This window comes from Penicillium soppii (genome assembly GCF_028829465.1).
Source record: "Penicillium soppii strain IBT 18220 chromosome Unknown utg000004l, whole genome shotgun sequence".
Lineage (NCBI taxonomy): Eukaryota > Fungi > Ascomycota > Eurotiomycetes > Eurotiales > Aspergillaceae > Penicillium > Penicillium soppii.
The window spans coordinates 4,413,893-4,434,202 of NW_026643234.1; the positions used below are offsets into that span (position 1 = coordinate 4,413,893).

At 46.6% G+C, this 20,310-nt stretch overlaps 6 protein-coding genes across 6 annotated transcripts; 3 read left to right on the plus strand and 3 right to left on the minus strand.

Annotated features, from left to right (window-relative positions):
• Positions 1 to 67: 67 nt before the first annotated feature.
• On the minus strand, positions 68 to 772 carry N7529_005088 (M24 family metallopeptidase; the record flags this gene model as incomplete). The annotated part of the gene is made up of 1 exon (XM_057240615.1): positions 68 to 772. One exon carries the CDS (start codon positions 770 to 772, stop codon positions 68 to 70), a length of 705 nt encoding a protein of 234 aa, XP_057099910.1.
• Positions 773 to 1,601: 829 nt separating this feature from the next.
• Positions 1,602 to 2,530, plus strand: N7529_005089 (putative BAP31 domain protein; the record flags this gene model as incomplete). The annotated part of the gene is made up of 4 exons (XM_057240616.1): positions 1,602 to 1,622; positions 1,786 to 1,920; positions 1,981 to 2,084; positions 2,140 to 2,530. The coding sequence occupies 4 exons, from the start codon at positions 1,602 to 1,604 to the stop codon at positions 2,528 to 2,530; spliced, it is 651 nt and encodes a 216-aa protein (XP_057099911.1).
• Positions 2,531 to 2,989: 459 nt separating this feature from the next.
• On the minus strand, positions 2,990 to 4,297 carry mdm12 (ERMES complex subunit MDM12; the record flags this gene model as incomplete). Its single annotated transcript, XM_057240617.1, has 1 exon — positions 2,990 to 4,297. The coding sequence occupies one exon, from the start codon at positions 4,295 to 4,297 to the stop codon at positions 2,990 to 2,992; it is 1,308 nt and encodes a 435-aa protein (XP_057099912.1).
• A 3,595-nt stretch (positions 4,298 to 7,892) lies between these two features.
• Positions 7,893 to 8,195, plus strand: N7529_005091 (uncharacterized protein; the record flags this gene model as incomplete). The annotated part of the gene is made up of 1 exon (XM_057240618.1): positions 7,893 to 8,195. One exon carries the CDS (start codon positions 7,893 to 7,895, stop codon positions 8,193 to 8,195), a length of 303 nt encoding a protein of 100 aa, XP_057099913.1.
• A 5,735-nt stretch (positions 8,196 to 13,930) lies between these two features.
• N7529_005092 (uncharacterized protein) lies at positions 13,931 to 14,359 on the minus strand (the record flags this gene model as incomplete). The annotated part of the gene is made up of 1 exon (XM_057240619.1): positions 13,931 to 14,359. The coding sequence occupies one exon, from the start codon at positions 14,357 to 14,359 to the stop codon at positions 13,931 to 13,933; it is 429 nt and encodes a 142-aa protein (XP_057099914.1).
• Positions 14,360 to 17,004: 2,645 nt separating this feature from the next.
• On the plus strand, positions 17,005 to 18,883 carry N7529_005093 (zinc-coordinating transcription factor SFP1; the record flags this gene model as incomplete). Its single annotated transcript, XM_057240620.1, has 3 exons — positions 17,005 to 17,345; positions 17,448 to 18,510; positions 18,572 to 18,883. The coding sequence occupies 3 exons, from the start codon at positions 17,005 to 17,007 to the stop codon at positions 18,881 to 18,883; spliced, it is 1,716 nt and encodes a 571-aa protein (XP_057099915.1).
• Between the last annotated feature and the right edge of the window lie 1,427 nt (positions 18,884 to 20,310).

Sequence of the window (20,310 nt, forward strand, 5' to 3'; positions counted from 1 at the left end):
TCGAACACAGTGAAAAGGCATTCAACTGTGTTAGTTCTTTTGACATCTTCTGTCGCACTATCAACCCCTAATCAACCGTCAAAAGTTTCTCAAAAAACCCACCAAACCCACGTTCCCGATCATGAAGATGAATCTCCAAGATCCAATGACGCCTGAACCCATCACTACCCGCCAAACCCATCGAGTCATTATTATCCTTCGTAATATAAAGAGCAATCTTATTCCTCGGAATACGCTCATGAGGAAACGACCCAACAATATGACCCGCAATATCGGCACCGAAATCAAAGCCCCACTCCTTTGCAACCTCACAGGAAATATTATATAGCTCGTCCCCCGACATATCAGGGTTCTCGCGATACCGCGCCTTGACAATATCCCAAATAGGCTCAAGCGCATCCCGCAGTTTGAGCTTGTGTGGGTCATTTCCGAGCACGAAGGTGCGGCCAAAATCAGCTTCCCAGGCCTCAAAGACAGGTCCGAGATCCACAACCAGGATGTCATCTTCCTGGATGACTCGATCTGGGGGGTTCTCGGCGAATGGGCTTAGAGTGTTTGGACCACTGCGGATGACTCGTTTGTGCCAATGGGTCTTGATGCCATAGCGGTCTAGACCTAGTTGGTAGATTTCGGCATTGAGGGTCTTTTCTGTGATTCCGGGTCGGATGAGGGTGCTTTCGATTTCTTCGAAGAGGGCGATGGCTTTCTCTTGGGCATTTAGAAGTTGGGATGCTCTTTCGATCTCTTCGGCGCTTGGATTGTCGGGTGCCATGATGGGAGTGGGAAGTCGGAAGATGGGGAAAGAGGATTCAGTGGGACTTGTGTGTTACTGTGTAACGTACCGGGGGCTTTGGGGAGAATTGCATATAAATATATACATGTATGCTTTGGAAATACCCCTCACCATAGGGCGCCGTTGGTCTAATGCTGACAATCTGATGTGATACCTAGCCGAGACTCCCCCACACGAGGGGAACTTTTACCGACTAGGCCAAATGCAGTATCTGGAACCGCATGTACCTTCAATAGGATGAGATGGGTGTAGATGACATTGAGAGAGTTTGGTATTGATATAGCTATATATGTACCCGGTGACTGGTACCTAGGTAGACACATTCTCAATTGCTTATCAGCAAATATCTGTAGATCGCCGTGCAGTGACGACATATGTGTATTCCAAACAATGGATAAAAAGGCACAAAATTCGAAGAACGAGGAAAAATATAATTTCCCTTATTCTAGCTAGCTATGTTTAAAACTGCCCAAGCATATAATACGCAAACGACTCAGGGACAAACGCGAGATTTAGTGATGACAGCATCACGTGCTGATCAGCTATGACGTCTTCCTCCGAACTTGGAAAAACTTCCATAAGAGACCACCTCTGCTTCTTACTTCTCTCCGACCTTCAATTGTCTCAACCTTTTGATTTAAGCAAAAGAACATCTATTGCTTGATCCTTTCTGTGTTTGTGCTCGTCACTACCAGAACTGTTACCACCATTTGCCTTTGTTTACCTTTTCCAAGCTATCTCACCCCGCCCCTTTTGATTAGGCCAAAACTCGAGATCAAGTGTCGCTGCATTTATAATACTCGTCACAATGACTCTCTACTATTCCCTTGTACGTTTGAAAACCTCATCTCTAAGTGATCTGTGGTGGTGTTGTCGCGCTCCTCTGCGAGGATCGCTGCAGCCTAATGCCTGAAACTGCCGCGCAGCCTAAGCTGCCACGCAATGTTTTTAGATCTTGCGCCCATGGATTCGCTAACAATATTTTCATATAGGTCTTCCTCCTATTGGTGTTCGAGATGGCTGTTTTCCTGGCCCTCGTCATCCCTCTTCCCCACGTCATTAAGCGCAAGCTCTTTGCGTTCATCTCCGAGAGCCCTATTATTGCCAAGCTGCAATACGGACTCAAGGTATGTACTGAACAATGTTCAAATTAAGTTTCCCGGTCAATTTGCTCATTTCACACCTAGATCACATTTATCTTCATCCTTATCTTGTTCATTGACTCCGTGAACCGCGTTTACCGTGTCCAGCAGGAGCTTGCCTCCTTCACCAAGGAAGGTCCCGGCATGGGGTAAGCAACCAGTTCTATCAAATCACAGCGCAAAATCTAACTATCATATCAACAGTGCCGCGCACCTCGGTACCGACCGCATGGAGGTCCAGGCTCGCAAGTTCTACTCGCAGCGCAACATGTACCTGTGTGGATTCACTCTCTTCCTCTCCCTGATTCTCAACCGCACCTACACCATGATCCTCGAGGTTCTCCGTCTTGAGGACCGCGTGCGCCTTCTCGATGGCGACAAGAAGGCCGGAGGCAAGGACTCCGCTCGCATCGCCGAGGCTGGCTCCGTCGGCGAGATTGGTCGTCTTAAGGAACTCGTTGCTACCAAGGACCGCGACATCGAGACTCTCAAGAAGCAGTGTGAGGGCCTGACCCGTGAATACCACAGCCTTGGTGATAAGGTTGCCACCGAGAAGGGCGACATCAACGAAAAGGGTAGCAAGAAGGACCTGTAGAGGATTCGCATCGTTCGATACCGCCAAGGCCAGAATATTGAACTCCGGCTTTGACGGAATTCCGCATGCCCTCACCTTGTTCAACTTGTGTGTATGATTCGGATAAGGACATTGTCCTCATCCAAGGTTTCATAGAAGTTGAAAATATTTCGGCAACAAAATCACTTCACTTCATACATTCTGGACCGGGCACCGTTAATAACTATGTACTTTTTTTTCGGCATGTACCTCTACTGTTTAGTGGGGGATCGTCTGAGACACGCAGTGAACGAGGTTCATTATCCCTTTTGATGCACTAGCCGGAATTTTTAAGGATTAATTCATAGTGCTTGCTTCTAGCACCTGTCATATTTGATTACCCTTTAGTAGCTTTAAGCGCTACTAAAACCCCATTGATCCAAGTCTCGTCACGTCTAAAATCATTATTATTCGTAAATGTACATATAGGGACCAGAATCCTCAAACAAGGAATGTCCAGAAGCTAGGATAAACCAGCTCCTCCTCAAAGATGCGGCGAACTTGCGCGAGCACAAAACGCTCCACCTTCCCAACGTTCTTCAACACCTGCTTTCCATCCTCCTTGCGACCGATCTCACTATCAACCCGAATCTCCTGCAACAGCCCACCCTGCCTCTTCTGATCCTTCTCTTTCTGGTCCACCCCAGACCTCGGTCTTCCATCCTCGCTAGGATTCTGACTACCGTGCGACTGCTCCGATCCAAGTAATGCATCCGCGTCCTCAGCAGACAAAAAGCAAAAATGTACTCGCTTCCGAATATACGCCACAACCGCAACTCCATCAAATGTAATACCCGTGACATTCAGCTTCAATGGCAAGCCCACAAAGCTGGGCATGGGGTAATCCAGCAAAATCTCCGCCGTGAGAGACATTCGCACGTCGCCGGCGTACTTGGCATGGCAAAGGATCTGAAAATCCTCTGGCCGGCGCTCGCGCATCCGCGGCGGCATAGGAAATGACCGCTCGTCGGCATCGGGGCCAGGGGACTCAATCGAGGGCTGCACGGCATCGACGGGGTCACTGCTATTGTGATTGGAACCGCCACTGCCCGCATGGCCTACTGACGGATGGGATGGAAGGGTGTTGGCGGTTGAGGGCCTTGATGCGGAACCGGTGTCCAGATCTGGTTCTGCGAGATGGTGCGCGGCGGAGTGTGCGACCCGTGGTCTTGGCCCTGCGCCCATGCCAGAATCTGACCACCCACTCGCGAACGGCGTCCCGCCTGCGACGGCAGCAAGGGGTGTCTGCGCGCCTGATAGACCGCCTAATGACCTCATATGGTATCCGAGTGTTGATGTCCCGCCTGGAATCCCGGGTGTACCGGCGCGGGGCAGGAAATGCGGGTTAAGGTGGTCGCCTAACGGAGATCGAAGGGCAGATGGCTGGAAGCCTTCACCGGGGTATGGGTGGTGGCTGAAATTGTGAGGGCTATGGGCGTTTGGGTTGAAGGCCATGTCATCTTCGTATGGTGATTCATGGAGCTCGGACATAAGCTCGGACGAGGTGACTGAGGTATCGGCATCGTCGTCATCCTCTTCGTAGAAATCTGCAAAGGGTTCACAGAAATCCTTGATTTCGAGATCTGGGGCTATGGTTCCGAAATCGAAGGAGTGGACCTGCACTGAGCGGATGAATCGTGGTAGAGTTATTTCTTGGAACTTGTCATGTACAAATGATCGGATCCGCTCTGCCAGGGCCTCCCCATCCGGGCCCGAGGTTGCGGCTGCCCAGTCAACTTCGATTGACATTACATATGCAATGCGATAGCTTTTTGATGTTTATATGGAAGAGGTTGGGAGGTTGCATGTCAGAGCCCGAGATAGTACTCCTTATCACCACGTGATACGAATGATACCGACCAGTTGGCATTGACGGATAGATCCATGGTTCGTGCAGCATGTCAGGGCAAGACACGGACCATCTCTTCTTTTCAGCAACATCAACTCGTCGAACTCACAATACCTTTTCAATTTACCTTCTATAATTATTGTTACATCTTGTCTAACTTATGCTCTGACCTCAATTTACAAAATCTGTAGTTTATATCAAGCATAAGCTTGAGGAGATATGATTATGCAGTTGAAGTGACGAACCATCTCGACCTTGATCGCCTTTTGGTACATAGCTAAGCCAGACACGCCGAGGTTCATGATTTCATCTTTCTGTTATTATTTAATTAATTGATAAGATGAAGATGAGAGGTCATAGTTGATACCTCCCTTGTATAGCTTCCTCCGAAACTTCGGTCCCCGAATCCTGTTCCTAGATCTGTATACGAGAACGTAGCACTCTAGTTGGCTTTAAGATAGTAGATTTATACTGAAAAAATAAACTATATATACATAAAACAGCGTCCCATACAAATTATCGATCCTTTAACCTTCCAATATTAATCATCCTGATATTCACATTAGCCTCCGTGCTGAGAGCACACCTGGGCAGGAAGCCCTGACATCCATGGATCGAGAGACTCCTTTCTCCTCAATACCGAGGCAAAGAGCTATGTCTTGATTTGCACATAAATATCTGCCGCCTTCTTGCTCTGTGTAGCCGTAGCCGTAGGTGTTAACGTAGGAGGATCACGTAGTGGTAAAAGTTCGAGTGCGAAATCACTTGATGAACACGAGTTGGCGTATGATGCGATTTGAAGATAGTCCAGCTCGGAGAGAAGCTTGAATGACAGTGGTTGATTGCTATGATAGGAAATAGGATGCGAATTGATGCCCGGCTTTACAGTATTCATTCTATACTTCTGCGATGTAAGCGAGTTGACTACCCATTTTAGTAGAGAGAACATACCTAGACGTCACTTTCCATGGCGAATGCATTTGCCCTTAGCTGGACGAGGCTCATGAACAAGAGATGGGCAGACACCCGCGGGTTTATTTGAACAGACAATAGTGTCGGTTGTTGGTTGTTTGCAGCCGCAGCTCCAGGTATCAACGTAGACGAGACACATATTGAAATTTGAGTGCGAAGTACAACAGGAGTTGAGGAATGATACGAATTGAAGATAGTAGAGTTTGGAGAGAGAGAGAGCCTTGAACACTATTGATTGCTTGATTGCTGCGATGAAGTTGAGAAGCGGATTGATGTCTCGATTTATATCATCTTGTATCGCCACATTACCCAGCTGTATGCGAGTTGACTACGCATTCTCAGCGGAGAGAACACACGAAGATGACATCGAGACGAATGCAATAAAGATTTGATCCTTGTGTTGTCCCATAAGGGCTGTGGTTCTAGTTCAGTGCGTCAGGCAGTAACGAGGGTGAATAGGGTGCGCAGTTGAATGCTATTGCGCAGTGAGATAAAAGTGATAGACGCCATGAATGAGTAGAAACATGCTATATCCAGGGTATATGCCTTTACTAAAAGTAAGCAGGGTTGGCTGTGGGTGGATTTTTACAGACCCTGGAGGGCTATGCCAATCGGCTTCAACGCGAAAAATAGAGGATAGGTCAGACAAACGAACTGCTGATCACAATTATTGCCTAATTTAGTAGGCCACAGAGGGCACTAACCAAAATATCCCCTATTCCCTCTATAGGTGGAGCAATATGGCGTAGGAGCTGTAAGTAACGCGATGCGGCTCTATAAGTAACGTGATGCGGCTTAGATGATCATGGCGGCGGGACTCTACAGCGATAAATATTGAGGGTATAGAAAAAAAGGACTCATAGCTACGGCGCAGTTGTTAATAGCCATAAATTCTGCGCGACTGAAAAAGACATAATACCCTATAGTGGTAGTGAGGGATATTTGATTGATTGATCTTAGTAAAAGATCATGGAGGCTGTGTATACTCCGCATGTATGATGATTTCGAATGTTCTTTATTCGATTTAGCGCAATCATGCGGTAGGATTTCAGTACTAGTTTAGGGAGAATATACCCGGTGAAAAGCACCAAGTTCCTCAGTGATACTCTGTGCAGCAAGGCTCTCTATCTTAGCCGCCGGCCCACTGGGGAAAGGGAGATCACCTCCTGGCGAATAGAAACGCACGAGGCTAAGCGGCAAGGCACACACACTTGACAGTCCGAGGCCAGTCGCTGCTTCGCCGCCCCAGAGCTGTTTAGCCGCATTACATTCTACATCTACAGGGAATGATGATAGACCAAATAAAGATCAGGAGTTCACTGCATACAGGCCGTACCACGTGATTTTCCAACGCTGCGACACTACTCCGTACTTCAATTTCGCATCATTTTCAATATAAAGTTCCTTAAAATTTCGATTGCAATCTAGCAGATCGGTTCAAAACATTGCTTCCCATTTGACACATGCTTGGCGCTCTCGGAGTGATAAGTACCCGAATCTGAGGTTTCGGTCAATCGAATATCTCAATTCTAGATTTTAAGGGATAAACACTAGAAAATGATGTCATTATAGTATTCTTTTTTCTTTAAACGGCAGTGAAGTATACCTGAATCGGGTGTCGAAGAGAAAAGCCGGGGTGAAATCTGAACTTAAGCATAACCGATGGTCCTAGCGGCCATGTGATCGGAATTATTCGCGATAGGGACTCGTTACTCATTACTATTCTAAAACTTGAAAAGCTTCCACCCGACACCATATTATGATTATGAACAATATGAACACACGTACTGCATAAAGGTGACTGCATACGTGGGCCTGTGAGAGCCGTGAGATTTCGCACGCTAGGTCTTGGCCCCTCACCCTGGCGACTGATCTTCCGAGGTCCTTTGACTTTCGGCTGGCAACGGACCTGGGTAAAGTACTCTTGCGCAATGACATATCTGCGCGCACACCTGGGCAGCTTATCTTGCCAAATCGTCATATTTGCCATGGCTGCTGGGGAATGAGTATCAGCCGCCCAGACCGAATTTGGTGCAACAATGTTAAAGCCAAGAGAGGCAAAGTCCAAGCATTCAGAAAAAAGAAAGGGTGATAGTTATCCAATAGTGTAAACTCTTGGCTTTGATTGACCCCCTTTTTCCCTTTTTTGGGCCAAGACATGTGAAGCTCTCTAGCATGCTTACAATATTGTGAAAATCTCCTTTAATGGGCGATAATCGCGGGGGGTGGCTTGCAGGACCGGGTATCCACCTCACAACAGATAACTACTCCGTATGATGTCCTAGGATCGGCGTGACTCGGGCACATCATTATTGATACCAGCATGCCCCTCATTCCCAAAGGTTGTTCTTGGCTTATTTCGGTGAGAATCTGAACTATATAAGTCAGCTCATCTCCCTGGGATTTAATCTTTATTTCAAACAATCCATTGCACACAACCGCTGCCTCCAAAACTTCAAACATCCCGCTTCAAACCGAATCTCTACTTCCACACACTTACATCTTTTCCAAAGTATCTTCAAAATGTACACCATCCCTCCCTCCCACCGTTTCCTGGTCCTCTCCGCTGCTGAGTCTGGCCCATACAACCCTGCCAACCAGTTCCTTGTCTTGTCTCCCACCGAGTCTGGCCCGGACCCTCGCGCCTTTGAAGAGTCCCAGACTGAGACCAACTCCGCTGAGCAGAGCCCTGAGTTGGCTCCCCTCAGCCGTGCCCGTACCAACAGCTCGTCTTCTACCAACTCCTCAGCCTCTTTCAATGACCTCACTGGTACACTTCCCAATGGTTTCCTCTACCTGGGTCATGGCAAGAGCAAGAAGAACTAGATTCCCAGTGTCTAACTAGCCTTCTCATTCTGGTCTTTCTCATCCAGAACTTATGATATACCAGCATCACAGCGACCGATGCATCATTGTACTCATCAACTTTGTCTTTTTTCTATTTTTCTTTTGCAACATCGAGCCTGCCCAATGGCTCCGATCTGGGATTTTGGGATAACCTCAATGAAGGAACACGGCAGGAAAATCAATAGGGGTGTTTATGGGCGCTACTATCGCACTTTGGTCTTCATTCAGCATTAGTTTATGGTCATTACCCCTTCCGCTTCTGGGAAGCATATATACTCCGCCCCAATGGGAAAGTAGCGATCAATAAATAAAATGATCTACTATCTGAATACTTTCTTTCTCCACTCTTGCCACCAATCCATGCCGTTTACGCCGTCCACATGACCCATGTAGAGGAATCTCCATCCCGCCGGACGCGAGGAGGTCCCTGAATGTTTGCCAAGGGCCGCCAAGATGATGATTTTCCGCCAAGCCTTGTGCAATCTGATACTCCCGCCTTGGCCGGAGGACAGGGATTCACGCCTATCGCGGATCATGTTCCACAGCTTAGGCAACAGTGGACATTGTGCATGGTATAATTGTGACGCAAATTTTTTTCCCGGTCTTGCCAAGGCCCCTTGTTGCCAATCTCACTGCGACTGCTTATCAGGCAGTTTTTTTTTAGTTTTTTTATTCACTCCTTGCACGTTTATTGTCTCTTGAACAACATTGGCTTGTATCAAATATTTGGTCCACAATTGACAACTGGCTATGCTACTCTTTAAATTTCGGTGAGACCGTCCCCTCATTCCCTCTGCCCCTCCTATGGGTCTGGGCCCCATTAGTTTCTCCGCACTGGATAAATCCTGGGGCTAGGATGTGCACTATTTACCTTACCCTATCGATAGTCTCGGTGTACTTTAAACTGTGTATGTCCAATGGGATGTGCCTGTTCTGACCACATGACAGATGCTAAGCGACGTGAACTCGGTAAAAAGGAGGAATTCATCAAGTCGGCTTTCGGATTCCGAGTTGGTCAGAATTACCCTAGTACTTAGGGCTTGGGCTAGGACTAAGGTTCTCACCCATCAAATGTAAATATGACTGGTTCTCTGAGTGATAGATCTGTGTTACCTTGTGCTTTGCTTTTAGAATAATTTTCATTTTGCTTCACGAGCCTCGTGGGTATTAGATGAACCCAAAATAAATTGGGTTGGAAGCCGTGTCCCACGCTCCTCTAACTCTTTTCTATCAATATATCATAATAAGAGACCGCTACTTCTTAATATAGGGGTCAGCATTGAATCAGCCCATCTATCTTGTCTCAAAATATGGCCCGAGAGTTCTACAATGTACGTTTGTTGTTCCCCTTTAATCTCGTTGTATACGAAATATGATATTGCTTCATCACCTCTCATGCCATTTTATTTCTTATAATCCGTAGAGCTAGCCAGACTCTCGACCTCAAGAGAATATGCACATTCCCGATTTGCTCTGGAAGAAGCTGTTCCGCGTGGATCTCCCCACACCACCACGATTGTCGATATGTTCAGAAAGTCTAACTTGCGGACCATCCCCCATTCCAAGGTTGTCATACCCTGCCATTATATACACTCACCTTTGAATTGGAAAATTCCAACGTAGATAAGCCCCCGCTCCTTGCCAAGTCTTCCACTAACCCTTCCTTCAGCATTCCTCTAGAGAAATATTGACCAAACATTACCGCATCCCCACGCATGATGATAAGGGCAAATACTATGTCGCACACGACTGGGATATTTTTTATCACACCACCTTGACCGGAGCCTCTGAATTGTGGGAACCTAATTCCCCGCGGGTAATCTGAATTCCTCTGTCCATCAACGAAGACAACAGCGCCACCCAAACGCCCCTGTCAAGGGATACGAGCCTTTTGTAATAAAATTGACAGTCGAACGCAGTCTAGACCCAGCTCTCTGGCGATGGAATCAGTACTCTATCCGCGGCTCAAGCCATATGAAACGGAGCATAAGCACGATATAAGGTGTTGTCATGTTTTACTGAACACAGAGATGCCGTGAAATCTAGAATGCATGCTACAAATTACTCTGTATAAAAGTCATAATTTAATCGTCGCACGATATCATCTTCAAACCTACACATTCCCCCTTTTGGGATGGTTGTCGCCGGTGGTACAGCATCGCAGAAAGTAGCCGAGTTATTTCATGAATGAGACGCAATGGAAGAGTAGAAGACAACAAGCCGGAATTGCTTCTAGGGCATGGTAGGGATTCAAGGCAAATCTCAATTCCAGTTGATCCATGCTTCGTACTCCGTCCACGGGTGGCGAAAGCGCCAACGTTAAAATCTATAAATATGTACATAGGTAGCTATGTATAAGGTTATCATCTAGTGAAGTAAAGTGGAGCAGACGTGAGAGATAACCAAATGAAATCTGAGAAATGTCATATGCTGAATCAAGTTCAAATCAATTAGATCACATCCCATCCCAAATTGTGTTGCTGCCTAGATTTGGAGGGCATCCATGAAGAGTGCTGTTTTATGGCATCAACCAAATCAAACAAGGCATTTGATCTGGGACTCTATATATATATATATATTCGTAGCCAGATGATAGTCGCCACCATTGAGGCTAGTCCAGAGAGCAGGAGTTTGACCTGAAGCGTGTCCTTCCTGACGAGCCCACTCAGGAGGCTATTTCCGCGTTCAACAAGATCCAGCCTTCCCACAGCTCTTCAGCTGAGATGGAGTAAATGCGTCCGGTGCGCCCATTCCATATGCCATCAAAACAGATGGCAAAATATCAAAAGTTTGACCTCTTGAGCTTGCTGGATCACGAATAAGTCTGCAGGTTTTCTGGATACAATATTTGTGGTATGGAACCAATTAGGGCTGAGCTGCTTTTTGACCAGATGATATTCGTGTGCCCCATCAGTCAAACCAAAACTGTCCGTCCTGGGGCCTACACCACTGCAACTTGCCGAACGCAAGCTCCATGTTCGGATACCGGCGAGACTTCACGACAGTCTCGCTGCCCAGCTCCCCTCCCCGCCTGATATGCGAAAAGCTGAAATCGGTGGGCTTATTAAACACTGCTTCTGTATCAAAACCCCCCTCCTCTCAATCAGACTTGGGAGAACTGCTGCTCATCCAGATGGATGCTGGCGTCCCTTCCATAGCGAGAAGAGAATCAGAAAGTCGATAATGTAACTTGCCGACAATACAGTCTAGGCATCTGATTTCCAATCACGGGTGAAGAGTGGAAATTGATGTTCTTGGTTCTGGGTTTGTTTTAAGTCCTTGCTTATATTAGTTGAGTAAGGTTTGAGGATCGTTTACGTTGAGAAGAAAGCATAACTCAATGACAAAAAGGCCTAGGAGGACATCAACCGTAACAGGAATCAGTACCTGGTTCTCCTCGAAGTGTGGTCTCAAATTGTTGAAAGACATTTTGATGATTATGATTGTCTTAAGGGTGTGGATTACCGCTTGTATAATAGATATTCGGGTTTCAACTCGACCGAACGGGGTTAATTAATATAGAAAATGAATGTTAAGGGTAGGAAACTATATTAATGAGAAGGGCGAATTTGTTAACCCTCTATACTTCGTTAAACTCTAGGACAACATAGGTCTACGAGCTTATCACGAGGAATCCAAATACAATAATGAGAGCGGCCCTATAGAACCGCGACTTCTAAAAGACAGGCGAGGCTGAGTGGCTAAACTACCTGTATGGTTAGAGGTAGTTCACGAGGTACCAAAAACAGAGTCCCTTCTCGCAGCAAGTCAACCTACTGGCAACTGATAACATTAGAAACCTAAAGAAGTACGAAGCACATTGAAACGTCAACAATCTAGGAAGTTAGGACTCGGACATACCAGCTTCTATACTGCATACGTGTGTGGCGAGTTCAGCCATCCAAACTGCGAAGGGGAAAAAAAGGCTCAATTTTTCACTGAGTATGGTTTCAGTGAGCAAAGCGAGAAAAGTGCCGAAGCATCTGGTTAGTGTGATATTCTGGGGATGGGAAAGTTGCTGTTCTTGAGGAGTGTATAGTCCAATTGATTGTCTGTGAGAGGGTACAACGAGTCTAGCATGAATCGAGAAAAGAAGGTCTCCGCAGCAACGGCCTACCTCCGGTGAAATTTAAGGGCTGGGCCCGGTCATTTATATCACGCTCTAGCTACGTTCAGCGGCAAGATCTATTCAAGCTAGTCTTCAGACTTAAACTTTTGTTTGCGTTCACTGCGCGCAGACATAGATGAACTGATTTTCTTTTTTAAAAGGAACTAGTAGGATCCGAAGCAAACACAAAGACCAAGGGAATATCGAATGAATTGATGACAATATATGGAGTATACCTAGGTATATATGCGGTATACGCAACAAGACAACCTCCCTATAACGTACTTCTTTAAGATTGCGAATATGAAACTAGCAAATATGCTACAGTAGCCAATGGTATATGCACTAAACTTTCTATTACAAGGATCCAAATCATTTGAGTAACATGAGCACTTGTCACATTGAAGAAACATGTTGGATTATTAGCTAAAGAGCCATATTACTCTTTTCCGTGTGCTGTTCTCTCAATATAAACATACAAGGAAATCCAGGAGCCTATTGGCACAGATAACACGGCATATTTGAAGTGATCCCAAGTCTCCAAAAGCTTAGATCAGAGTTCTTCCCAGTCTCTGTAGAATGTTGTATCAAAATTCCGAATTCCCCACAATAAAAGCCATGCGGGGGTGTTGATAGCGGTAAGGGGTCGGATATATTCCCCTTATCAGCCAGCCCGGCTGCAGATCAACAAACTAAGCGCTGTAACCTGATTTAACTATGATGCAAGCATACCACATCATGAATCCTGACACGGCTGGTATCTCAGCCTATTAGATTTGTTGAGACTGAACTAGGAGCAAACTAACGAGGGCGGAGGTTTGACGTTGACTTGGAAAAATGACAATCATCCTGTTTTTAGTCTCGTAATTTACTTACCTGGCAACCCCGACATTTACATTTATTTCTCGCCGTATTGAGTAAAGAATGAATACATCATATCGGATTGGGGATGAATTCCCGGTTGAGTTCTAAAATGTATCTTTGAGATTTAACATCCTGCCTCTTGTGCGCCTTGATGCGTGTTTGTATCAGCCGCTTGCACTGCCACTTCACATCTTGCTCGAGTTCTATAACGCCTGCCCCACCTCAACATCCAATATACTCTGTGTAGTAGTCCCACGGATCCCAAGTGCCGGTAAATTGACACAGAATCATTGGCAAATATCTTGTAGACCATGCATCATTCCTATTAGCAGTCTACTGTGCTTTTCTGACCTTCCAGTACGCAGCTAGCCAGCCCGACTGTTCCCAATCGACAATTGCAAGAACATGATATGGCTTAGAGCATGTCATCAAGATGTTGCTGCGGTGGAGATCAACATGCGTAAAAGTAATAGCACTATCATCAGGTGAATCCTTACGAAACGGCTCGATTAGGGCAGAATATGGATCTGGCATTGGTTCGATATAGGAGAGTGAACCAATCATGAAACTTCTGGACGGTACTAAACGGCCCGGCTTAGGATATAGAGCTGGGGTGAAATGCCCTATCATAAAAATAGCTCGTAGAATGTTACTTATACGCGGACCTAAAAGTTAGACAATGTAACCCAGGGACTTTAAAGACTTTTGAGAAAACCCTACCAATGAACGGATCTGCTCGATCCTATTCAAGTTGGCAAAGGTTGTTGCAGATTGTCCAAAGCTCATAAGAGACCGAAACACGGTCCTCGGTTTCCAGCATATCCCACAGCTGCTCCAGAGTTGGCACCTGCAAGTACTCCGTTAAAATAAGCATTATTTTGCTATCCTGGCGCCACCCGCATCCTTCCGGAACGTGGAATTCATCTTTAAGGAGTTGACCAATACCATGGAGGCACTGGCCCTGGGAGATTCTCATATCCGTTCCCCTTTTAACAAACAGTCCAGAGTCCTTAGAATAACACAGGCGGTGGTCACACATTAGGGGTGGAAGGACTCCTGCGAGATGTTGGGCTTTGGCTTGCGTGTGGATTTCATCTGGAGAAGGTAAAATGGCGATCTTATTGAAGAAACGATAATCTTTCGCGCCGAAATTGGAAGATTTTGGTATCATTAGGGGATCAATGTTATGCGTTCTTGCTTGATAGGTACCCCGCATGTCGAATCGGGTGGGATCATATTCATCAAATGAAATCCGTGAGATAAGAAAGCGTGTTGAAAAATTATACACAGTTGCTGGTATTGTTCATCTACGTGGCAAAACGAGAACCGGTGCGTCGAGGAGGTACAGGGGAGAGGGGTTTTCATGTTAGATAAATTAAGTCGCGTTACAATTTGGCCAGGTGGTTTGCATTGCTCATCAATCTTCAATGTGTACATCTGATGTGTGTCTGTCATAAGGGGGAAGTCACAGCGGCCGTTTACCCTAACCTTGTGATTAACATGGAGAAAGGAGGCGGTGTGACCCCCCAAGTCCTAGGCGGAAACACCACGTCTCACCATAGCGTCTGCGCGGTCACCTCAACTTACACCATATCAGGTGCGGATCGACAAGTTGCAACCGAGGTTCTTCCCAAACATTGGTCACCAGACGACCCCGAAGAGATATAGTAAATGAGGTTTTGGGGGCTAAGTGGTTTTAGTTAGCTAAAGGATGTGTTGCACTAGTACTAGGCTACTAATATTGAATCCACGGATATTGGGCTGGGATAATAAGCTCGGAAGGTCAATTGGGTTTATACTACAATATTGTGAGACATTGTAAAATGATGAGGCTTGTGTGAATTGCATTCAGCAAATAATACATAAAGTTGTAATATATACTGTATAGTATATCGAAACAAGAATAAGATCTACCCTGCATAAATCGAAAGATCCAGACAATGCTGATTACGCATGGTGGCGATGTTTTCTCTAATAGTACGCGGTCCAGCAACGAAGGTGCATATCGACCGTTGAGCGGATAAACCCGAAATAACCCCGAAACACAAGGGGTTACATAGTATCGACCGAGTGAAGGTTAAACCGGTTCTATATTGTACAATAGTACAGTACTATATAATATATTATATTGTTTTATCACGGGCATAGCGGACTCCGAACCTCGGGAGTTTCGATGTTCCTGCCGGGGTATGCGGGTTTCGGGGTTTCGGGCCCCTACGATTGTATGATTGTACAACGTATTATTGAATTTCGCCCTAAAATCCCGAGGATCCGTTTCTGTTGACCGCTAGAAGCTCACCTTTTCTCCCGCACGTTCTAGCGTGTATCGACTAAATAATGAGATTATTTCGCCACAATTGCTTTACAACTAACTTACTGAACACAGTTTCATGCCGATCAGTGGGATGTTCCACCCTTTTGCCGACGTGAGATCGTACTAGGAAAAGGGGTATCGACCCATTTCATTTGGCTATACACTACAATGTCCAACCCTCGATTATTGACTCTTGATCAACAGCTTTCAATTGAATATAGTAGGTGGCTTCATTTGGTGCAAAAGGTAAATCGCCACCCCGATCTCTTATCGATCACCCCTTGCAGATGACCCCCGGATTTTACAGGGTATCTGAGTTTATTTGGCAAGATCTATATGGGTCTATGTATCTAAACATATTTACGTTGTAGTATATCAAGATGATCTACCGATCCCAAAGCCGTAGAATTTGGAAGGTTATTCTTTCTTCACTTATGAGCCATGGAAGACAACTACCGACAATAGCAGAGTTAAATAGCCCCACTGAGGCGGTTCTTGGGAGAACCTTCAATAATAACTAGGACAAATGAAGACCTAAGTAATGAATATCATTCAACAGATGGGGTTGATTAAGTGTCGCTCATTACATAGTTCAACACCATTGAACATTCCATGATATACCACTTGATGATGACGGCCGGATATAGTATCCCAAATAGCTCCCATTAATTCTATCGACATCATAGACTTCAGGGCCCCAGCATTCTTATTAGTCACAATACACTAGCTCTGTTTCAGGTAATTTGAATACATATGTACGATTAATTGATAGTGACGTTTTCAGTTGCCGTCCCATTCTAACATACTTCCATACTACTTACCCGTATACTAGAATATATACTATACGTTTCCAGGTCAATCCTCTACTCGTTTTTTCCGGGATAGTCTAAGATCTACTAAAAAGTACTAGTCAATATAGTCATCAAGAATATACACCCCTCAAATATAATTGCTCGGCGCCAAAACCCGCTAGAAAGAGAATCACGTGGGTCACGGCGCCTGTCCTAATCCGGAAGAGCGGTTTGGAACCCATCTCATAGAAAGTGATCAATCTTGCCCCTACTACTCTTCATCTTATCACTCTCCAATTTCCAAAAAAAATAATCGTTCTTTTTGGATCCTATTTTCAGGTTCATAATATCCCTAAGAAGAAAAGAAGAAAGGAATCATTAAAAGAACTCGACAACTTTCTGCCAAAGCGGGACTCCATCCGAGTGGGCTCTTGTGAACCCGCCCAAAAACCGCCGTCCACTCAAAAGTCCACTCATCGAGGGGCACCGATTGTCTTAAGTCGTGTTCTTTATTCTCTTCAGCTTTCCATCTATTTGTGTGAGCATCGCGCCTCAACGCGGGAATCGAAGCAACCTTACCATAAACCCCTCGGGCTTGGCGTCACATCGCGCAGATCAGACAGGGAACTAGGATATTTATTCGTCAGACCTCGATCGGAACCAACAAACGGAATTTTCTCCGGAACTCATTACACCAGGCAGTTCACCACGATGACTGGCGCTGCTCCCATTGATATTTCCTCCCGGACAACTTCGGTGTCGCCGCCGGGCCAGCAGGCGTCCAATTTGACCTCGGCGCTGCAAAGAGCGGGTACCGGCGAGCGCACAGGGAGTTTCTCAAACCATGCCGGAGGAGGACTCGGAATGTTTAAGGCGCCACCGCCTCGTAAGGACTCGATCGGCGCAGCTGCGGCACAATGGGGGAACGGGACAAAACCCATCTCCATGTCCGGGTCTGCCCGCGACAAAGGCCGTCGGGAGTCGCTCGCCGGGAGCTTGGTGGGTGGCATGAGCTGGGGTGGTGTGTCCGTTGGTAGTTGGATTCGTGATGAGTGAGTATTCTTTTCCCGGTGACGGAAGGCCCACGGTGGAAACGCTCGTGTGCTGCTGGTTGTTGCACTGCATCAAAGACTGACCAAGGAAAAATTCCGCAGTATCATAATGACTGGCACGTCACCATTTGCCTTCCAGTCACCATCTTTCCACTCTTCATCGTATCTCCCGAAGCTAGAGGCAAACTTTATGCGAGACTTTTCGTGCTGCGGTGTGACGTTACCAACACTTCACGACCTACTACAACATTACGAAGAAGCCCATGCGACCAAGTCGCCCAATCAAGGGCATCGACCGAGCCAGGGTGAAAACCGAGCTGCTTTGGCCGCTGCGGCAATCGCACAGCAACAGAGCCAACAGCATGGCAACCAAGGACGTGGCCTGCAGCCCGACCGGACCCTAGACATGCAGCGTAAATTGGGACAGAACCCATCCCCGTTACAGCATGCAGATCTGGACACAATCGATGACATGGAGTTGGACGATGCCCTTGGCGACGGAGACGCTTCGACTTCGCAGCTGTTCTCCCCTCAGATGCACGAGGGTGGACAAGGTGGATTTGGAAACTCCAACCAAGGCTCGCAATTAAATCTCGGCATGCTTCCAAGCCACCAAGGATTCAGCACACCCTCGCAACCCGGTACACCGATCGGATCAGGACGGCCTCTTTCCTTGCAGAACAATCCGACCGTTTCCTCCGTCAACACCCCAACGTTGATGGCCAACCCCCTTCAAAACTCGCAGTTCCGAAATACGCCCGATTCATCCGGACCGGGGACCCCCGCTGAAATAGACGAGAGCATGATGGGTGGCTTCGGTGACCTCAGCATGCAGAATAACACTATGGGCCAGAACCAGAACCAGTTCGGCCGCTTCAATGGTAACAATAATGACATGGTCGATCTCTGTATCGATGAGCCAGCCAAGCGGCTCTTTAGCCCAAGCGGTGGCATGGGCTCTCCTAATGCCCACTTCAAGCTTAGCGGGGCTCAATACGGCCCGAATAGCGATATTGCACGACGGATCCGCGAACAGCAACTGCTGGCTGGGGTTCCCGATACGACCGTTATTCTCCCGAATGAGGAGCCCAAACCATTCCGGTGCCCTGTCATCGGTTGCGAGAAGGCATACAAAAACCAGAACGGACTCAAATATCACAAAGCTGTAAGTGTGGCTTAGACTCTGCCAGACCTATCTCATATTCTAATGATCTCTTCCCTTCTAGCATGGCCATAATAATCAACAACTTCACGACAACGCCGATGGCACCTTTTCAATCGTCAACCCAGAAACATCAGCACCTTATCCCGGCACTCTTGGCATGGAGAAAGAAAAGCCCTACCGCTGCGAGGTGTGCGGCAAGCGCTATAAGAACCTGAACGGACTCAAATACCACAAGTCCCACTCCCCGCCCTGCAACCCCGACTTCCAGCTTGGAGGCCGCAACCTTGCCCTGGGCGGTGGAGTCATGCAAGGGCAGAACATCAACGTTGCTGGAGCTGGTCTCCCCGGAATTGGCGAAGAAGGTCTTATGTGAACGCGTGAACGAAATATGTCCATATGTCCATACATAATTCCCAGCTAATTGACGCACACGATCTCGACGGCTTTCGGGGGTCTGAGCACTCCTGCACACACGATGTCATGATTTTGAAATTGGGTCTGGTCACGTTGGAGTTTTTGAGTCTTCTGCTTTCGTTCATCTTTTGGAACATTCTGTCTGGCTTCGCGCCCGGCCTTGTCCCTTCTTGCTTGAATCTGTTTGGGTCTGTTCTACTACCATGGGTCGGTTTGCTTGATATCCCTTGCCATTTACAAATCTTTATGTATTGGCCCGGTAATAGAGCTTCCCTTGAGCGATCACCGGCCACACCGAGATATCTGTCAGCATCAAAGAGCTGTTTAGAATGAATGCTGGCTGCTTGCTTTGACTCTATCCCTGTTCGATTTGCGCTTGCGTTTTCTCTCACAACCACGGCTCCCACGGGAATCGAAGGGGAATTGGACCATACAACCCCGCCACGCTATCGCTGTTGCTTTTGCTGCGTGTTTCTTTTTGCACGGGTTGGCTTTTTGATTTGACTTGCGCGTCATGTGCGCATGTGCGTTCAACGTTTCCGTTCATGTGCCTCTTCCACAAGAAAAACGACAGTCGCTGGCAAGTCCGAGCCACTCCCTAGCACTTAAAACAAGCACCGAATGGAACGATGCAAAGTGGTTGTATGATTGGCTGGGGTCTGGATTATATGGGATATTGTGCGAGGTTGAGGGCTAGGGACGTGCTACCGTCCCCTCCTTCGCCCAGTCGGTGTTCGCTCTCTTCCCTTCGTCTCTTTCTTGTGGATTGGACTGGATCTGGGATCTGGGATCGGGAAATGGAAATGGAAATTACAAAAAAGTGTGTTTTCTCGGCGTCGGATCTTTGTAGATATGGATTTTTGATACACTGGCTTTCTCGTCTTATGTTACTTATCTTTCTTTCCTTGCCTTGCTATTGCTATATATTTCATTTTTCAGATTTTATTAACACTTTGACAAGTGGTATTGCCTTGGTACATAAAAAATAAGACCTGGCGTCGCGAGGGCCAGCCATGTGGAACAAATCAAACGGCATGTTTCCGTTCTCTGTTGTTCAACCATAGTCTTGCATACATGAAAAATCCAAATATTCAACTTGATTGATCGATATATTAACTGATGAATTGCAGAAATTCCAAAGCAACCGAACTGACCTTCACAAATTGTTTATGCCTTTTCTGACATTCAATCTGCACCAGGATTTTAGGGCATTTCCGCTTTCGCTTCTCAATATCAACCTGGCCCATGCTAATGATTGCTTAATACTAATTCCAATGATCTTAACTCAAGGAGCAACATCCGATGAAGGAAGCCGCTTCTTCGTGAAAGCCCTCAAACGATCAAATTCCCTTTGCAATTCACGCGCAAATCTAACCTGGCTTTCAG